The sequence below is a fragment of the Hypanus sabinus genome, chromosome 12 (assembly GCF_030144855.1).
Source record: "Hypanus sabinus isolate sHypSab1 chromosome 12, sHypSab1.hap1, whole genome shotgun sequence".
Taxonomy (NCBI): Eukaryota; Metazoa; Chordata; class Chondrichthyes; order Myliobatiformes; family Dasyatidae; genus Hypanus; species Hypanus sabinus.
The window spans coordinates 78,026,639-78,048,485 of NC_082717.1; the positions used below are offsets into that span (position 1 = coordinate 78,026,639).

At 39.4% G+C, this 21,847-nt stretch overlaps 1 protein-coding gene across 2 annotated transcripts in view; it reads right to left on the bottom strand.

Moving 5' to 3' along the window:
• The window catches only part of crls1 (cardiolipin synthase 1), a 77,561-nt gene that overhangs the window by 14,953 nt on the left and 40,761 nt on the right, over positions 1-21,847 (bottom strand). Inside the window, exons 3-6 of one of the 2 annotated variants that reach the window (XM_059986253.1) lie at positions 12,551-12,680; positions 8,155-8,240; positions 7,764-7,832; positions 6,282-6,373 (exon numbers count right to left, since the gene is read on the bottom strand). In XM_059986253.1, the coding sequence (XP_059842236.1) occupies positions 6,282-6,373; positions 7,764-7,832; positions 8,155-8,240; positions 12,551-12,680 (377 nt within the window). The remainder of the gene's footprint in view (positions 1-6,281; positions 6,374-7,763; positions 7,833-8,154; positions 8,241-12,550; positions 12,681-21,847) is intronic. The other variant, XM_059986254.1, reaches the window with a different exon arrangement.

Genomic DNA, 21,847 nt, shown 5'->3' on the forward strand with positions numbered 1-21,847 from the left:
GTTCTCTTTCAACATTATTTACATCTTTCCGATAGGTAGGTGACCAAAACTGCACACAATCCTCCAAATTAGGCCTCACCAATGTCTTATATAATTTCAACGTAACATCCCATCTCCTGTACTCAATACTTTGCATTTTGAAGGCCAGCATGCCAAAAGCTTTCTTTATGATGGCACTACCTGTGACACCACTTTCAATGAATTACGGACTTGTATTCCCAGATCCCTTTGTTCTACCACACTCCTCAGTGCCCGACTACTCATTGTGTAAGACCTACCCTGGTTGGTCCTCCCAAAGTGCAACATCTCACACTTGTCTGCATTAAACTCCATCTGCCATTTCTCACCCCATTTTTCCAGCTGGTCCAGATCCTGCTACAAGTCGTGATAGTCTTCCTCGCTGTCCACTACCCTCCAATTTTGGTTTTGAGTGCAAATCTGAGTTACAGAATCAGTTACACGCTGATTCTCTGCGGGAACGTGACCCACTCTTGGGGTCTCACGACTGGCCATTATTCGATACGCCAAGGATGCGGCCTAGAGGATTAGCTCATCTTTGAAGTTCTGGGATTTCGTGGCTCTGGAGGTCAGTGCCTCTGCAGGGAATCAGTGTGTCGTGGAAGATAGAAGATCAAAGGAGTGAGCTGGCTGCTGGCTGTGTGCCCAGAGCTTGAGAAAAGTGATGCAACAGACTTTTAACATCACAAATCAAGAAGTTGTTTGTTATGTCTCCCCTCTCGCTGTGAAAGAGACACCTCTTTCTCCCTTGTTAAGGAGAGAGAGCCTCTGGTTTCTCGAATTAACGGGTGAACAGGTAGTCTTTGGGGTACTGCAAGTCTGTGTCTTTACTGATTCTTTGCTGCACGCTTGAGTGCTCGGTGGGAGGCTGCTGATGTTTTCTTGCTGGTGGGGGAGGGGGTCATAGCTTTGCTGTTGCTTTCGCAGGGGAGGGTGGAGCTGGGGGGGGCTTTGGGGTTCTAACATTTAACTGTCATTCATTCTTTGGGGCACTCCTGTTTTTCGTGGATGGTTGTGAAGATAAAACATTTCAGGATGTTTCTTGTATACATTTCTCTGACATTAAATGTACCTTTGAAACTTTTAAAATATGCTGATCCAGTTAACCACATCATCGATAGAGATGACAAAATGGACCCAGCACCGATCCCTGCAGCACTCCACTAGTCACAGGCCTCCAAGTCAGAGGGACAACCACCTACAACCACTCTCTGGATTCCATGAAGCTAATGTCTAATCCAATTTACTACCTCATCTTCAATGCCAAGTGATTCAACCTTCTTGATCAACTTCCCATGTGGGACCTTGTCAGATGCCTTGCTAAAGTCCACGAAGACAACATCTACTGCCTTGCCTTCATCAACTTTCCTGGTAACTTACTTCAAAAACTCTTTAAGATGGGTTAGACATGATCTACCACGCACAAAGCCATGCTGGCTATCCTTAATCAGTCCCCGTCTATACGAACACTCATATCCAGTCACTTAGCGTACCTTCCAATAACTTTCCCACCATGTTGTCCGGCTCTCCAGGCTATAATTTCCTGATTTATTTTTAGAGCCTTTCTTAATCAATGGAACAACATTCGCTATCCACCAATCCTCCAGCACTTCACCTGTCACGAAGGATGATTTAAATATCTCTGCTAGGGCCCCAGCAATTTCTGCACTTGCCTCCGACAAGGTCCAAGGGAACACCTTGTCAGTCAGACCTTGGGGATTTATTCACCATAATTTGCCTCAAGAAAGCCAACACCTCCTTCTCCGCAATCTGTATAATCCATGAAGTTGATGCCACTTTGTCTCACTTCTATAGACTCTGTGTCCATTTCCTGAGTAAATAAAGATGCAAGAAATGCACTTAAAATCTCCTCCATCTCTTCTGGCTCCACGCATGAATTACCGTTCTGATTTCCCAGAGGACCAATTTTGTGCCTTGCAATTCTCCATCACTTTGTATAAGGCAACCTCGGGCCTTCTTTTAACCCTCCTGATTCCTTTCTTAAGTTCTCTTGCATTTCTTATACTTGATAAGCACCTCATTTTTTACTACCTACCTATACCTGCAGTCAAGCTCCTTTTGTTCTTTTTTTTTAAACTTTTTTTATTGCATTTTTAAGTAGTTACAAAATGAAGTATGGAAAAACAATGTATATAACCCTTCCCCCCTCCCCTTATCCCCTCCCCCCTAACTGCCCTATAGAAAAAAAAAAGAAAGAAAGAATGCCTGGTTGTTGGAAGATCTCCACATGCTCCATGGAATTCGTAATAACTTTAATACGTATATTTATTTCTTTCCCCAAATAACCAATTGTTTCATCTTCAGAACATTTATAGATTTAATCCTGTCTTTTGTAAATAAGGGCTCCAAATTTTCAGAAATGTTTCATATTTATCTCTTAAATTATAAGTAATTTTTACTAATGGAATACAACCATAGATTTCTTTCTTCCAAGAGTCTATACTTAAATATGTATCCGATTTCCAAGTAACTGCAACAGCTTTTTTGGCTACTGCCAGTGCAATTTTTATAAATTCTTTCTGGTATTTATTTAGTTTGAGTTTTGAAATGAGTTTCTTGTAAGAAAGCTATATCTATTTTCATTTTTTTAATATATGTTAAAATTCTTTTTCTTTTTATTGGTCCATTAAGCCCATTAACATTAAAACTTAAAAAATTCAATAGATTAGTCATTATTTTTAATTATGTTACTCCAATCTATAATAATATCTAATCTTTCAACTTTCATTGTATCCTGGGAAATCTTTTTAGAAGTCTCCATGTTGCTATGTGTGTCCCCACCAATCATCCAGGCAAAAGAATAGAAGAAAAATAGAAAATAAAGAAAAAAAACAAAATACCCCCCTACTAATGTTGTGAAAGAAAAAAAACACAACATTACCCCCCTCTATTGTACGGGTCATGGCAATCGCCATGATTACACACGTGAATCCCGTAGTAACCGATTCAAAGCTCCCCAGCCCCCCCGCAACTTAAAAAGTATATATATAAAAAAAACATACTATTCTCAGTTATTATTTCTAAAATTTTACTTTTCTCCCTTATATCATCCTTAAATGTCCATCAGTTCCATTCGCTATCTCTGTCTTCATCTTTAACCATTACATTTAAAAGTCTCTACGTTTAATTAGCAAACAGATGGGAGTTTTTGTGCGAACACCTCCGCTTCTCGATAATCAGAAAAAAATCTTTTTCCCTCCTCCAAAAAAATTATCAGTATTGCTGGGTGACGCATTAAAAACTTATAACCTTTTTTCCATAAAACATTTTTAGCTGGATTGAATTCTTTCTTTCTCTTCAAAAGGTTATAACTTATATCAGGATAAAAAAGAACTGGTTTCTCTGCTATCATCAATGGACCTTTTCTTCTTTTAGCACCTTGGGCAGCTGCCTTCAAAATCTTTTCTTTATCCTGGTATCTTAAACATCTTATCAAAATTGATCGCGGATTTTGATCATCTTGAGATCTTGGTCTTAAGGCTCTGTGCACCCTTTCAATCTCAATTGAAGTTTCTTCTCCCATTTCCAATTTTTCAGGTATCCATTTTTGAAAAAAATTTATTGGGTCTTCTCCTTCGGTACCTTCTTTAAGTCCAACAATTTTAATATTGTTGCGTCTACTAAAATTTTCGAGCTTATCAATTTTTCCCACGAGTTGCTTTCTTTCTGATGTCCAGGCATCATTATCATCTTCCATTTTCTTCATTCTTCCATCCATTTCTTCCACTTTGACTTCCAAATCTGTAATTTTCTTTTCCATTTTTTCCTGTTTCTTTGTCATTTTATCAAACATAGCCTCCATTTTTGTTATTTTTTCTTTAATTACTTTTAATGCATTTAATTTTTCTAATTTATGCATTATTTGCCTCAAAGTCTTTTTTGTATTTTCAGAGGAACTTTCATCTCCATCTTCGTCTGATTTTTCCAGAGAGTCCGGCTCTCTCTCAGACTCACTTTCACTGTCGGTTTCAGTCGTTGCTGGGTTTTGTAGTTCTGGTTGCACTCGTTTGCGCATGCTCGTTCCTTTACGCATGCGCAGTTCTCGTTGATCCTTTCCTTTAGAAATGGCCGATGCTGCCGCGGTCTCCTTTTCTGTTTCACCGGTGGTGTGTTGTACCTGAGTCCGCAGTTCTTCAGTAGAAGTAGGCCTTGATTCTGTTCCAACTTGAGCGGTCTTCGCGGAAGTAGTTTTCTTCATCCTCTGTTTATGAGGCATAACTTAAAACAGTCCAGAGTAGTTTATGAGTAACCTTAAAAAAGTATTGATTGACTTTTCTTCACTTAAACATTAATTTATTAACTTTTTACGGGAGGGCTGAGTTCCAGCGTCTCGATCCTACGTCATCACGTGACGTCCCCGCTCCTTTTGTTCTTAACCAGGCCTCAATATCTCTTGAAAATAAAGGTTCCCTACAACTGTTATCTTAACCTTTTATTCTTGCAGGCACAAACTAGCTTTGTATGTTCAAAGTTTCACTTGTGAAGGCCTCCTACTTAACACGCATACTTTTGCCAGAAAATAGCCCGTCCCAATCCACACTTGCCAGATCCTTTCTGATATCATCAGAATTGGCCTTTCCCTAATTTAGAATTTCAACCCGAGGACCAGGCCTATCCTACTTCTTACTTTGAAACTAATGGCATTGTGATCACTAGATGCAAAGTGTTCACCCTAGACAAACTTCTGTCACCTGCCTAGTCTCATTTCCTAATTGAGTGAATCCATTGCATCACACACTCTCTCACTGGGACTTCTACGTACTGATTGAGAAAACTTCCCTGAACATATTTGACAAGCTCTATCCCATCCAGTCCTTTTACAGAATGAGAGCCCCAATCAATATGTGGAAAGTTAAAATCACCGACTATAACAACCTTATGTTTCTTGCAACAGATTGATCTCTCTTCAAATTTGTCCCTCCAAATCCCTCAGACTGTTGGATGGTCTGTGATATAGCCCCATTAATGTGGTCAGACCTTATTTCTCAGTTCAACCCATGTTGCCTCACTAGACGAGTTCTTCAGTCTGTCCTGGCAGAACACTGCCATGACTATTTATCTGACTAATAATTCCATCGCTCCTCCTTTAATCCCTTTCGCTTGGTCACGTCTAATGGAACCCCGGAATACTGAGCTGCCAGTCCTGCCCCTCATGCAAAGAAGAATCACTAATGGCTACAATATCATAATTCCAGGTGTTGATGCATCCCTGAGCGCTTCTGCCTTTCCTACAATACATTTTGCATTGAAATATATGCTGTTCAGGACACTAGTCACTCCATGTTCAACCTTTTCATTCCTGATTTTGTCTGAGATCTTGCCAACATCTACCTCCACAATCTGTTCTAACATTCTGGTTCCCATCCTACTTCAACTTTAGTTTAAACACCCTCCACAACCTCCCTCATATAGCACTAACAAAGCTTCCTGCTAGTGTACAAGTCCACTTCCTGTTCAGTCACAAACCATCTCGACTGTACAGATTCTGTTCTCCTAACAAATTCCCTACCGGCGACCTGATCACTGTGACTTTCCTCTACTAGGTCTCCCCCTCAACAGTATCCAAAAGTGATATACCTGTTGTTGAAGGGGATGACCACAGGGGTACACTATACTGGATCTTTATCCCCTTTCCCTTTCATGACTGTCACCAGTTCCCTGTGCTCTGTAGCTTGGGTGCAACTACCTCTCTATATGTTGTATCTATCACCACCCTCAGCCTTCCAAATGATCCAAAGTTCATCCAGTTCCAGCTCCAACTCCTTAACACTAAGTGTTGCCGGTGTCGTCATCAGCGTCACTGGAGGTCTCCCTGCCTTCCTACATTCTGAAAGAGGAGCATTCCACTATCCTGCCTGATATCTCTACTGTTCCTAACAGAACAACTATAAATGAAGAACAATAAATTGTGGGAGAGAAATAAAACTCTACCTACAGCTTTTTTGCCTTTTCTCACTGAAGCCTTTCCTCACAAAAGCCTCAAAATCTCCACTGTAACTCCGACCACTCTAACAATGGCCACTCCGCTTGCCTGTGCCTTACTTTAATTTGTTCTTGTCAATCAATCTCGAACACTGATTGGCCACTGCTCAAAGCTCTAAACTGCCGCAAGTCACTGCCTTGTCCACTCAATCGGCATCAACATGTCCATTTATGAGATATTCCATTGGATTACAAGCAAAATAAAGCTGCTTTGTTTTTGCTCTTCAGCGGGGAAGAAAATTGTTTCCTGTCAATCTCACCATAAAGTACGAAGGAACATACTGTCCACAAAATTAAAAACTGGAGCTGCTAGTGATGCAGCCACTAGTACAAGTTGAACCGCTGTGTTAACCTGCAACAAAAAAATTGCAAATTAGATGTTATGGTTCAGATATCATGTAGCAATTGCTTGGTTTTCTTTTTTCAGATTCATAATGTATATCTCTTGTCAAACATATTAAAAACAGGAGGGTAAATAGGTTAAAAATGTTGCAAGCTACCTGTATATCAGGAACATAAATACAGTGGATTCAGGTTAATTGGGGCAACCACTTATTTGGGACAACTGTTAAAAAACAAAAACTAATCGAGAAAATAACCAGGATTCCTTTCATTTATTTGGGACGCTATGCCACTTAATTGGGGCAGGACACTGCTCCCAAACAGCTTCTAACTCGAGTAAGACACATACACTTGCATAGCCGTTAAGACACTAAACTGTGCTTAGAGCAGACAGCTTTTAAGTATCGTCAGTTACATGTGCTTGTGTTCAAAAATCAGTGATTTTTGTCACCGATAGTTGGCAAGAACTAAGCAGTAAGACAATTCAGAACTGTTTTGCTCACTGCAGTTTCGAGCACTCAGACTTGGAGTTGCCAGAGACAGCTGGGAGTGAAAATGAAAGAATTTCATTACTTCAATGTTAGGAACTATGAAGAGTTTGAAGGTACAATCATCTTGAAAGTTACAATGAAAATGAATATCTGGAGGATACAATTGTCAATTATAGTGCATTATGGCAGTCCATTATCTATATTAAGTGTCTGAACTGATTTTATTCATTTACTGTCAATCAAAAGAATGCATTCAATGGAAGAATTCCTCTGTCGATAATTATACGGAATGAAAACAGGTTTATAGTATTGATAGTGTTCTAATTTATTCTGTACTTTATTTAAATACATAATTTATTCCTTAGTTCAACAGTAGTTTGTCCTTTTTTTTAAAATACCCTTTTAACTATTTCTATGAAACTTCGGCTAATTAGGGTAGTCACTGAATTGGGCCAAAATGTATTGGTCCCGATGTGTTCCATTTAAATGGAATCTACTGTTTCTGGTTTTGAAGGAGCATAGTTAATAACTTCTGGAAGTAGGTACAAGCACACCAGGATCAAGATTTCTAAAAGTTAAATCCGTCAAGGAACTTGTATATTTTTGCCGCATTCAAAAACATTGCTGAAATTTTAAAGCTACTGTGTTGTCATAATAAATAAATTAATTCTGTCATCACATATTTTAAGTATGTAAATTAATATCTATCATGTTATAATTATCTCTGTTTTGAATCAGGTTAATAGATGGGATATAATGCAACAGATTTGTGTGGATGCTGCTACCATGCCTTTGTGAGACAACGATGTGAAATAGTGGGCCTCAGAGTTTAAGCAAAGCAGATCCTTTCAATCGACAGCTCACTGGGTGGATGTGAAGGGAATCAATTAATAGGAAAATGAATCTTACCTTGCTGATAAATGTTGGTTTTAATTGGGCAGTAGCATAACATGGGTTGAAATACTTGCTCAGTGTCCTCTGTGGGAATAAAGAAATAAATTAACTGTTTGCAATTAATTTAATATGATACAAACTGCCTATAAAAGGCTGTGCAATACACCAGTTAAGAAAGAGATCTGTAGGAAATTATAAAGCATCGGTTATTTTAGTCTGTATGCAAGCAATTGTGCACAAGCCAGCATAGGAAATTAAAGCAGCTGGTTCATACCAGCAGAAACCTGAAAATACATACATCAAATGTTATACAAATACATTGATACACAGGCCACCACAATAGAGAGCAAAAAAAAAGCAGCCCAAGGAAAGGGAAGGGGGAAGAGAGCAATATTTTCTTACTTACTGGTGTTGGAACCGTTCGGTATCTAATGTAGAAACCAGCTGCAACCAAAATAACATCTCGCAAAAGGACCATAACAGTAAGAGGTGCTGAAAATTAAATGAATTATTAAGGTGAATAAAAGCAGCAGGGAATAAAAGAAGTGAAATCACAGAGTGGGGCTAACAGAATGAACAATTTTAATTCCTTATTTTTGTTCTACTCTAGAGGGAACACCTAAATAGTTAAGGCCTAATTTCTCTATGAACTGAATAAGTGGCTTTAAGCTACATATTTATTTCATATCCTCCATTCCATGAACCAACACAAAATGTTCTGCAGATATACAAACAGAAACAGAGATGACTCTGAAGCACATTATACACAAACACAGATGAGAAAACAACAGTAAATGACATCTTAAACTTCTGCAGAATTTAAAGCTTTAAAGCAGTGGCAATATTGTGCATTAACAATTGGCCATACAGTCTTGTTTGTTATATGTTAAGTTCAGTCTTACTATTCAGTATGGTCCATTTAAAATATGGTGTAGCAAATTTGCTATGTATCTTTACCAAATCACATTGGTTGCAGTCCACCATCCCAACTTGCTGTGCACAGTGCCCAACCATTCACACAAACCTGATCTGGAAACAGCGTACCCAAGCTGACACACCAGCAAAGATTTGAACGCAGATGGTGAGTGAACTGGAAGGAAACATGCAGGAAGTGGTGTTCCCATCAGTTTGCTGCTATTGGCACATTTTGATAATCGTGGTTATGGATGTGGGAGGTATCCAAGTGAGCAACTGGAGTGTAGTTGTAGACAGTACACAATGCAGGCACCTTGCCCAACAGAAGAGAAGATGAATGTTTAGGCAGGTGGATGGGTTGCCAAATAAGTAGAACACAGTATCCTGAAATGTCGCAAAGATTCTTAAATGCTGTTAAAATTGCATACATCCCGGCAAATATAAACCATTTATTCACACTCTTGGCTTGTACCTTGTAGACTGCAGAAAGGCTTTGAGCATTAGGATGACAGTCACTTGACACAGGATACCCAGCCTCTGACCTGCACTCAGAGCCATGGTATTTATCTGGTTAATGCAGCTGAATTTCATGTCAATGGCAATTCGCAAAATGTTGATCTCAGAGGATTTGGCAAGCAATGCTATTGAATGTCAAGGATCAGTAGCAAGATTCTCTCTTATCAAAGATGGTCTTTGCTTACACTTCCTATAAGCTCTCAAGTCATATTTAATATGTAAAATGACTGAAATACTTGGCTGTATAAGGGATTTCCTTCATAACTTTTGAAGTTATTGGCCTTTTAAAAAATTAGCTTTATTTTCTAAGTGCTTAAAATAAATTTCCTAACAGCTTAACCAGATCGAAAGAAAATCTGATGTCACGCATTGGAGCACAATACTCTTGTACTTCCATTTTGACAATCACTGCAGTTGCATTGCTGCCCAAATTTCAAGCATGGAAATAAAATCTAGTTTTATCACAGTATAAATCTTAATAGCTTAGTACTTAATGATTTTTTACAAGTTCAGGTTATCGTCATTCAATCCTGTACATGTATACTGCCAAACGAGAAAACATTCCTCCAGTCCAAGGTGCACCATCTGTACGTATAATGCACTGTAAGGATGCACAACCATTCCTCCCTCCACATAATCATCAACATAGGTACCCTCCCAGGGCTGTGCGCTGAGCCCATTGCTGTACACTCTGCTCACAGCTGACTACACGATCAAACATTCAAGTACACCGATGACACAACATTCGTGAGGCTCAACTCTGACAACGAATAGACGGCCTACAGAGAGGAGGTGGAGGAGCTCAAAGCCTGGAGCCAGGCAAATAACTTCTTCCTTAATGTCAACAAGACAAAGGAGATGGTTATCATCTTGAAGAGAACTCACACTAGTCACACACCCCCTTTGCGTCAGCAGCACAGCAGTGGAAACTGGAGTGCACATCACACACAACCTTCCATGGTCCCAGAACACATCCTACACAATCATGAAAGCTCACCGCGCCTCTAGTTTCAGAGGAGAGTGAGGAGAACTGAGCTATGCATATCCATACTTGTGTCATTCTACAGATATGCAGTGGAGAGAATTCTGAGAAGCTGCTTGGTACAGAAACTGCGATGCAGCAAACAGAAAAGCGCTACATGGGTAGTTAAAACTGCCCAATGCATCACTAGCACCAACTTGCCCATCTTCAAGGACATATTTATAGCAAGGTGCCAGAAAAGGGCCAGTAACGTCATGAAGGATACCATCCACCCTGCTCATGGACTATTTGCTCCACTCCCATTAGGGAGGAAGCTACACAGCATCCACACCAGGACCACCAGACTCAAAAACTCTTACTTTTCCCAAGCAGTAAGGCTGATCAACACCTCCACACACCAATTCCACCACTACTTTATTATTTCCTGTCAGTACAGCCTAACATCTTTTTAAGGACATACAATCAATCTATGTATATAAGCTACTTATTGTATGTATTAATATTTATGTATTTTATTATTGTGTTCTTAATCCTTTGTTTTTTTTGGTGCTACATCAAATCTGGAGTAATAATTATTTCATTCTCCTTTACACTTGTGCACAGAAAATTACTTAAATAATCTTGAATATAACTCACAGACTATATAGTAATATTATCACAAATAAATTTAACAAATAATATATTCCAGAAGAATGACACTGACATATACTGAAATATATATTTGAACTTGTTTATAATTTTCTATATTAAAAAAACAGCATTTATTTTTGTTTTTCCATTTCCTGATGCCCACATACACCAGTAACATGATCAGGCTCAGTTGTTAGGACAAGATTTGAAATGGTGACTGCTTTTCTGTCCCTATTCCTTAAAGTTTAGAATAATGAGGGATGACCTTATTTAAACAGAAGGATTTGAAGGGGGCTTGGCAAGGTAGAAGTTGAGATGTTTTCATTAATATGAGTCACAAACAAGGGAACATCATAAGTAACAATGGGCCAGTATTACATGTGTACAAATTTCTTTCAGGATGAATCCCTGAAATACTCTGTCCCTACAGTGGTGGAGCTAATTTCACTGTAGGAAGATGGCACCAGAGAACAACGCAACCAAAGGTGGTATCCTCAGTCTTTTAACAAAACTACTTCTTTTACTTCTTCTTTCAAATATGATTCTGCTACCACTAAATGTGATGTACATTTTGATAGTATCTTTTCGGGCCGATTAAGCGTCTGGTGCTTTGCTGTCTCTGAGGGAGTTCGATGAGGTTTCGAGTGGAGTGTGTGTAGCCTGGAGGACAAGAAGTCTGAAGATGGGCTGCAAGCTCATGGTCAACTCCACTTCTTGCGGATCTCACAGGTTAAAGTGTCGAACAACATTGAAAACACCAAGGATGAGAGCAGGAAGTGAGCAGGTGTTCAGTGCCATCTGCTTGCATTTGATTGGTCTCTCACTCTCTGTCTTTCACTGCTCCCAGAGGACGGTGCCTGCGTTTCAACGGACTCTCTCTCTCTCCCTCTTGCTCAATGCTGCTGGAGTCTTGGGCAAAGGTTAATTCACATGGTTTGTGCAATGGACAGTGCAGTTCATGCTATGACGTGTCTCAATTACTCCTTTTTTTTAAACTGCGATTTTGATCAACACTAAATTGAACCGAACTGAAAATTCCTAGAGTATTTCAATCACTTTGTGGTTTGATGTTTCATATTCTAGTATTTTGCTAATTTTTTGCTGTTTGTACAATTTGTTCTTTTGCGTGTTGGGTGTTTGGTGTTTTCTTTGAACCTGTCCATGGTGTTTCTTCATGTCAGAGCTGTCTGCGGGAAGACAAATCTCAGGGTTGTATACTGCATACATACTTAGATAATAAATGTACTTGCATCTTTGGAATCTTTAAGGTGCAGTCATATATCAATATTTGAAAGATTGAGGAATTGGGGAACAGGCACTAAAGAGGAATAGTGACCAACATAGCAGGACCATCTGAATGCCAGGGCAGGTTTGATGGGCTGCATTTTGCAGATTTTGCATGGTGGTTTGGCTAAAATTCTTCCCTTGAGTAACATTATAGAGGAAAAGGCCATTACTTGCATTTTCCTGTGTAACAACTTTTCCAAATATAATCTACTAAGAAGTGACCTTTACTTTCACGTAAGGGAAAATGTAAGGGACAGTCTGAAAAACTGATGGTGTTAAATGACCTTTACTTTCAGTTAGATTCAATCAAATTATGTGATCCAGATTGTCCTACAATCAGAAAGGTAATAATATAAAGGTACTTCAATCACTGGTACCTGTCCCATTAACTGATAAAAGATGAAACTGAGTACCTTGATACAAACAGTCTAATCTCCCTTCTGGAGTGGAGAGAAGCTTTAGAAAGGTGTACCTGGAATAAGTTCAGCACAAGTGAGACTGACATACAGAACACTGATCAGAATTTTATCTGCTAACGGGTCCAGGGCGCTCCCCAAAGCCGATTTCTGATTAGCCCAGTTTCGTGCAATGTAACCATCCAACTGCAAAATATGAAGAAAAAGAGAGTTAAATAGGCAATACACCATGCATCAGAGAATGGCATTTCTTTAATAATATCTCAAATGTCTGAACTTACGTCATTCTTCCTTTAAGCAAAACAGCAGTTTTGATCATTCAAACATGCTGAAAACTAAATTGGCAAACTGCTTACTTGAGGACGAGCTATTTTAAAGGAGCACATGGCAGCATGCAGCTTGAAGCTAAGATCCAGTTTTGTTGAAATGGTGAGAGGATGATATACCTAAACTACTGATCAAAAAAAAATTCTATAAGAATTGATGCAAAAAGAGATATTCAGAGATTGCAATTTTAGCCCGATGGGAGTTCGGGGAGCTGGGTTAAGCACAATAGGCAGCGATTCAAACAGAGAGAGGAGAAATGGGCTAAAAATTCTATATCTGAATGCACGAAGTGTCAGAAATAAGGCGGATGAGCTTGAAGCCCAGGTGCGAATGGGTAACTGTGATGTTGTTGGGATAACCGAGACATGGCTGCAGGGAGATCAGACCTGGGAAATGAATGTACAAGGATATACGTGCTATCGTAGGGACAGAAATGTGGGCAGAGGGGGTGGGGTGGCCCTGTTGGTGAGGAATGAGATTCAGTCCTTTGCAAGGGGGGACATAGGGTCAGGAGAAGTAGAGTCTGTGTGGATAGATCTGAGGAACAGTAAGGGCAAAAGGACCCAAATGGGTGTTGTCTACAGGTCACCAAACAGTAGCATGGATATTGGGTGCAAGTTGAATAGGGAGTTAACATTGGCATGTGGCAAAGGTAATGTCGCAGTAGTTATGGGGGATTTCAACATGCAGGTGAACTGGGAGAATCAGGTTGGTGCTGGACCACAGGATAGGGAGTTTGTAGACTGCCTACGGGATGCATTCTTGGAACAGCTTGTACGAGAGCCGACCAGGGACAAGACTATTCTGGATTTAGTGTTATGTAATGAACAGGATTTGATAAGCGAACTTGCAGTAAAGGAGCCATTAGGAGGTAGTGATTATAATATGATAAGTTTTTATCTGCAATTTGAGAAGGATAAGGGCAGCTCGGAGGTGTCAGTGTTGCAGCTGAACAGGGGAAACTATGGGGCCATGAGGGAGGAGCTGGCCAAAGTTGACTGGACGGATAGCCTAGCAGAAAAGACAGTGGAACAGTAATGGCAGGTATTCTTGGGAATAATGCACAAGGTGCAAAATCAGTTCATCCCCCAGAGAAGGAAGGATTCAAAGGGGGGAAAGGGGCCACAGTGGTTGACAAAGGAAGTCAGAGATTGCATAGCAAAGGAAGTATGACAGAGCGAAGGTAAGTGGGAGGCCTGATGATTGGGAATTTTTTAAGGAACAACAGAACTTAACTAAAAAGACAATACGGGGAGAAAAAATGAGGTACTAACGCAAGCTAGCCAGGAATATAAAGGAAGATAGCAAAAGCTTTTTTAGGTATGTGAAGAGAAAGAAGATAGTTAAGAACAATGTTGGGCCCTTGAAGAATGAATTGGGTGAAATTGTTATGGGAAACAGAGAAATGGCAGAAGAATTTAATGAGTACTTTAGATCTGTTTTCACTAAGGAAGACACAAGCAATCTCCCAGATGTATGGATGGGCCAAGGACATAGGGTAACAGAGGAAATGAAACAGATTGACATTAGGAAGGAAACGGTGATGAGAAGACTGATGGGACTGAAAGCTGACAAATCCCCAGGTCCAGATGGTCTGCATCCCAAGGTACTAAAGGAGGTGGCCCTGGAAATTGCGGATGCATTGGTAATCATTTTCCCATGTTCCTTAGATTCAGGATCAGTTCCTGAAGACTGGAGAATGGCTAATGTTATCCCACTTTTTAAGAAAGGAGGGAGGGAGAAAACAGAGAACTATTGACCTGTCAACCTGACATCGGTGGTGGGGAAGATGCTAGAGTCCATTATCAAGGATGAAATAGTGGCATATCTAGATAGCAGTGATAGGATTGGGCCGAGCCAGCATGGATTTACCAAGGGTAAATCATGCTTGACTAATCTGTTGGAGTTTTTAAAGGATGTATCCAGGAAGTTAGACGGGGGAGATCCAGTGGATGTAGTGAACCTCGATTTTCAGAAGGCATTTGATAAGGTCCCACATAGGAGACTGGTGGGTAAAATCAAAGCTCAGGGCATCGGGGGGAAGACATTGACATGGATAGAAAACTGGTTGGCAGATAGAAAGCAAAGGGTAGCGGTGAATGGGTGTTTCTCGGAATGGCAGGTGGTGACTAGTGGGGTGCCACAGGGCTCGGTATTGGGACCACAGCTGTTTACAATTTACGTCAACGATTTGGATGAAGGCATTGAAAATAACATCAGCAAGTTTGCTGATGATACTAAGCTGCGTGGCAGTGTGACATGTGATGAGGATGTTAGGAGAATTCAGGGCGAGTTGGATAGGCTGGGTGAGAGGGCAGATACTTGGCAGATGACGGTTAATGTGAATAAGTGTGAGGTTATCCGCTTTGGGAGTAAGAACAGGAAGGCAGATTATTATCTGAACTGTGTAGAGTTAGGTAAAGGAGAAATACAAAGAGATCTAGGAGTCCTTGTTCATCAGTCACTGAACGTGAATGAGCAAGTGTAGCAGGCAGTGAAGAAGGCTAATGGAATGTTGGCCTTTATTACAAAGGGAATTGAGTACAAGAGCAAGGAAATCCTTTTGAATTTGTACATGGCCCTGGGGAGAACACACCTGGAGTATTGTGTACAGTTTTGGTCTCCAGGTTTAAGGAAGGACATCCTGGCTGTAAAGGAAGTGCAGCACAGATTCACAAGGTTAATTCCTGGTATGTCCAGACTGTCTTACGCAGAGAGGTTAGAGAGACTGGGCTTGTACATGCTGGAATTAAGGAGATTGAGAGGGGATCCGATTGCAACATATAAGATTATTAAGGGATTGGACAAGATAGAGGCAGGAAATAAGTTCCAGATGCTGGGAGAGTCCAGTACCAGAGGGCATGGTTTAAGAATAAGGGGTAGGTCATTTAGGACAGAGTTAAAGTAAAACTTCTTCTCCCACAGCGTTGTGGGGGTTTGGAATGCACTGCCTCGGAAGGTGGTGGACGCCAATTCTCTGGATGCTTTCAAGAAGGAGCTAGATAGGTATCTTATGGATAGGGGAATCAAGGGATATGGGGACAAGGCAGGAACTGGGTACTGATAGTAGTTGATCAGCCATGATCTCAAAATGGCGGTGCAGGCTCAAAAGGCCGAATGGTCTACTTCTGCACCTATTGTCTATTAATGAAGATCAGGCGATAAGTGATGTGTGAAATTAATACATTTTCCAAAAGGTATTGGAAGTGGCTGAGGTAGGTACAGTAGTATTAATCAGCTCTTAGACAGGTGGAAGGATGGGGCTTATAAGGGCTGAACACAAAAAATCGCTTCTAGCAGGGTGAGCGTCCTGGTCAGCATGGACTGGTGGGCTGAAGGATCTGTATCCAATCTGTAATGTTCTATTGGTCCATTTTATTAAATGATTGGCTCTGAATATCCAAATGCTTTTGATTTGCTTTCAACAGTTGTGAGTGCAAGACATTAACAGGGTTCAAGTTCTATTCCAGAGATGTGAGCATAAGATTATAGAGCAACACTCCATTACTGCACTGAAAGAATATAGCAATGGCTCAGTTCTTTGAGATGAGATATCAAACCAAGCCTCCTCCTCCTGATCACAAGTGAAAATCCATGATACTGATTCCATGAAAAAGTGTTCTTATTAATGTCCTTTGAATATTAATGCTTGAACCACACATTAAAATGATTTCTTGCTCAATACTGGATTATTATAAGTTCTGACTGTGAAATGCTTTCAAATATGGAGAATAAACCATACATGAGGAAATAAAATCATCTTGCTTAAATCTGGAGAGCATAAAACATTTTTTTCCCACAAATAAGATGCAACATGCACTGTAAAATATGCATTAAATAATCTACCAACTGAAAATTAAATTACAACTTTTAATGAATTAACGGTAGTGTGGTGGTTAGCACTACATTATTATAGCTCAGGGCATCGGGAGTTTTGAGTTCAATTCTGACATCATCTAAAAAAGTTTGCATGTTCTTCCCGTGTGGGCTTGGGTTTCCTCCAGGTGCTCCGGTTCCCTCTCATAGTCCAAAGACATACTTGTTCAGGAACTCTTTCTACCCCTCAACCATCTTGAACCAAAGGGGAAACTTCACTTAACTTCACTTGCCCCATCATTGAAATGTTCCCACAACCAATGGACTCGCTTTCAAGGAGTCGTCATCTCATGTTCTCGATATTTATTGCTTATTTATTATTATTGTTTCTTTTTTTGGTATTTGCACATTGTTACACTAGTTGAGCAGTCTTTCAATGATTCTGCTATAGTTATTACTCTATTGATTTGTCAAGTATATCCACAAAAAAATGAATCTCCAGTTGTATATGGTGACATATATGTACTTTAATAATAAAATTTACTTTACTTTGAACTTTGGTTAGTCAGTTAATTGATCATTGTAAATTGTACTGTGATTAGGCTAGAGGTTAAATAGGTGGCGATGTAGCAGAGTGGGCCAGAAGGGCCTGCTCCACACCGTACTTCTAAATAAAATTAAACTAAAAGGAAATTAGTTGATCATTGTCATACATGCATATTAAAGATTTTAAATGAGTGCAAATAGTTACAATATTTAACTAAATGAGTACAAAGATTCCATCAATTAGAAGCTAATTAATCTAATTGTTATGTTGGTAAAATATTCTGCTGGAAAACAAACTGGTTGAAAAGCACATTAGCCAGTTTATAAAAACTAGGAACCAATACTGATCAAATTAATCCTACAAGCAGCTTTTACATCACAAGATGCAGTTCATTTCACTTTTTAAAAAGAATTTTATAAGTTGCCTCAAGATTGATACAGAAGTTTAAAATATACAGAATAACCAACAATATGCTTGCATAAATAGAAAAACAATTTGTGAGAAAGTTAAAGACAAAAATGTCAAAAACTAATTAACAGGCGGTGCGGCATCCTTGTGCTAAAGTGATATAGAAAAGCTTAAAATAGGAGTTGCTAAGAAGGTTGCTAGGCAGTGTAAATTGAAGTAAAGTGCCTAGACAGTTAAACTTCTAGTTTGCCCTCTCACTCAACGTTTTCCAATTTCAAAAAATATATTTTGTAAAGAATTACACATAGAGTGTGGTGAGGTAATATAACAACAGAACAATCTGATCTAATACAAACTTGACCTGCCGTAATGCCTGAATAGCTTTCTCCTTATTACTTCCTTCATGGATTTGCATTCCTTACCATCCTGTTTGTAGTGTTTCCTAAGGTTTACGCAAAAAAACAGCTAAAATGTGCCAAGTGGTTGACAAAATAACATCAGATTATGACCACTGCTTTACTGTGTTGGGAACATTTGAACAGGGTAACCAATACACAAAGCCTGTCTGTTATTCTATTCGGTCATGGTTGATATGTATGTCCATTGCATTTCCCAACATCTACTTCATATGCAGACCATCAACAAATTATATTTACTCCCGACAACTTCAACTTACTAGTAACAAAATCTGTTTTGGAGAAGAACTTTCGGATGCCCACTTTTTTTGTGTGTGGAAAGAGCATTTCCTGGGTTTTATGCCATAATTGGTCTAGAAATAATTTTGTTATGCCTCCTCATTCTGGAGGAAAGGAGTTCTCTAAAACAAAATGAACAAAATCTTCCCAAGAAGCTTAACTTCTTTAGCACCAGTATTAATCTGATAAATCTGGTCCAGTGAAAAAATATTCACCAATATTCATCAGACAATAAAAGGACTGCTACCCTGTCCAAACAAGACAATGCAAGTCACTGATCATCAACAACTGGATAACTTTCTCTCAGGTAGTCAGGACACAACCAAAGTAAGTAAGAGCTCTCCCCTAGAACACTTCTTCCCTTCATTTCAGGGAGGTGCCTGGACTTCACAAAAGGCTGGACCTTAGCACAGCTGGACCCACATAGAATAAAGAGCTGTAGCCTCAACTGCACTACATCAGAATGAAAAGTACTGCTGCAAGTACAATGAAAGGGAATAAAATTAGACAATGTTGGAAATATACAACAGGCCTTGAAGAATTAGGAAAGTTATTTAAGGTTTTTGGATCAGGGGAGCTAGCTATGTTTATCTTAACAATTGAGTAAGAAAAACTACCACCCAGTTGCAGTACTTGTTTTTCATTTTTTGGTTTCAATACACTATGTACAATTTGAGAATTTCTGAGAATAAAAAAAATCCCTATCACCACCAGATCCATGTTTATAGTTCAATGATTTTAAGAATCACATTCTCAGATGGCAGAGGAATAATAGGTGTAACAATGAATGAAACATTAAAGTTGTGAACACAACCACATCATGCCAGTGAAATAGGATCCAGTCAGCATGCTTTATTACCTATTTCACTGATGCACAATTAATGACCAAATTGTTCACTCTAGTCACCCCAATCTCCTCCACAAAAGTAATTTCTGCTCTTCAAAAAAGAAAATCAGTCATTTCCTGTTATCAAGGACAGCAAACAGCTGGAATAGATCTTTCACTTACATATACCATACTCCCAGTAATGGAATGTGCTTTTTGAGCTCCATCCCTAGCTGGTACAAACTCCTACAACACTTTATCATAGCTGTTTATCTTAATAATGGACCTGGAAATTTAAAAGCCCACCCGACCACCCAACCCTTCAGCCAAGCCTCGCAACTACTTCAGAAACCTTAATTTTAAGAACGTCTGATGATTTTATAATTATCTCAATACTTAACGAATGAATTATGTCTTCTACCGTTTGCATCATAAGCAGTTTCCACATTCCCTCGTGGTTAAGTGCACTGCTCCTAAGACATAGATGCAGAATTAATTAAGCCATTCAGCCCATCGAGTCTTCTCCACAGCTCCATCATGACTGATGCATTTTCCCTCTCAACCCCGTTCTCCTCATAACCTTTGAGGCCCTGACTAATCAAGAACCTGTCAACCTCTGCTTTAAATAAACCCAATGATTTGTCCTTCACAGCGATCTGTGGCAATGAATTCCAATACTCATTGCAATACTCTGTCAAACACACCAAAGGGTTTCCATATTTCACAGAGAATAATCAAAATATGAGAAAATGCCAATTTGGTGAGTCACTTGTATTTAAGTAACACTTAGCAACTGCAAGGGAAAACAAATCAGGCTCATTGATCTTTGGAGAGTTAATTTTCCTGTAAAATGGGATCAATGCAGTACAACTGGGATAGCAGGCCCACTTGCTGATACCAACTTGCACACAGTCAAATTTATTTTTATTCAGAGATACAACATGGTAACAGGCCCTTCCTGTCCAAGAAGCAACGTACCATCCAATTACGCACAATCAACCTCCTAACCCATACCCCTTTGGAATGCGAGAGGAAACCTACGTGATCATGGGGAGAATAAACAAACTCCTTACAGACAGTGGTGAGAATTGAACCCTGGTCGCTGGCGCTGTAATAGCATTACACTAACAACTATGTTACTGTGCTGCCACAAGCATGAATTTTGTTCTTGTCCAAGGCCCATGGTACTCCTTAGAGGGAAAATCAAATCAAATGCACTTACTTGCATTATTTGGAATTTAACAAACTATCTGATTATTCTTGTCCACTGTTTAATCTGCGACACCATGACCTTCAAATAATCTACCATTTTAACTTCTCAATCACATTCTGCTTTCGATTTTCTCATTGCTAAGGAAACCACGGTAGATTCCAAAGTACAGAACTTGCTGAATAACCTAATTCAATGTGTTTGCATATTTTGTAAAGAAGTGGAACACAAATTTCAGACATTTTGTACTCCACATCTTATCAACTGTCGCAATAAATTTAACATCAGATCTTTTAACACTATGCAAGTCAGTCAAATATCAATTGCAGATTCAGGTGTCAGGCCAAGGAAGGTTTACAAACGATTATAAAATTCTTTCAAAGCTTCAAAAGGGGGTTGTTAAGTGGATATTCTGAATAGTTAGCTGAACAGATAGCTAAACAGTTAAGAAGTAGTGATTCTGTTCCTCGGATAAGTGATCAGCTATTTACAGCTGAGATAAGGAAAAATTGTTTCTCTGGGAAGTTGTAAAACTTTTAAGTTCTTATCCCAGACAAACGTGAATAGTACCGGGTATACTCAGGAGAACACAGCAAGTGCACTGGAGATTTCAGATTTTGTTGAATAGTGGATCTGCTCTGCTTCCTAAAAACATCATTACATAATCAATAAAGTGACGTCTTAGCATAATCTTTCAGCTGTTGGCACAACCACTGTTTGTATCTTTCAATGCCACTTTTCAAACAAATTCTCATAGATTGAGTCATAGTGACCATAACAAGTTCTGCAATGATATCAGTCATCTGGGGAACTTTTTCTTTAAACCTCTGGTGAAATAAAGGCAATTAAAGAGTTAAATTATTATATTGAGTTTATCTCAAAACAATTCTTTAGGGCATTCTTTTACCTTCGCAGCCAGGGAACAAGCTGAGTACTGAAAAGGCACAGGTATACTTCCTTGCAATTCAGTCCAGGCCTTTATCCAATTCCAATCCAGAAAGCTGAAGTCACTGATGGAGGTGCCTTTGAAACTTTCAGTAATCTTACACAAAGTAATCTGGTCATGTGGTTGGGCCAGAATAAGACCTACACAAAAAATGCATCTGAAAATTCAAAAAAAACTACATCTGACATGATTACACCCCTCCCTCCATGCTTTTGGATATTAGGGCCAGCCAGAAACAGACAAATATTATAAATAATATGCCAACTTAAACAGAAAATCATTTGAATTGATTTGCAGCTTAATCAATTAAAAACAACATACAATGAATGCACTGCAATTTATGTGATTATTTATTTCGCACACGCATTCTCACAAATGGGCCATGTGATACGGAAACTGCATTGCGGTAGACTGGAGGGCTCTAGAGCAGGCAGTTAAAACTGTTCACCACGGGTACACACGCTGGCCATCAAAGACATGCATACAGAAAGGTACCAAAAAGAAACAGCAGTTTCTCGAAGGATCCCGCCCATCCTGCTCACGGACCGTTTGGTCGCCCTCCCATCAGGGAAGAGGTG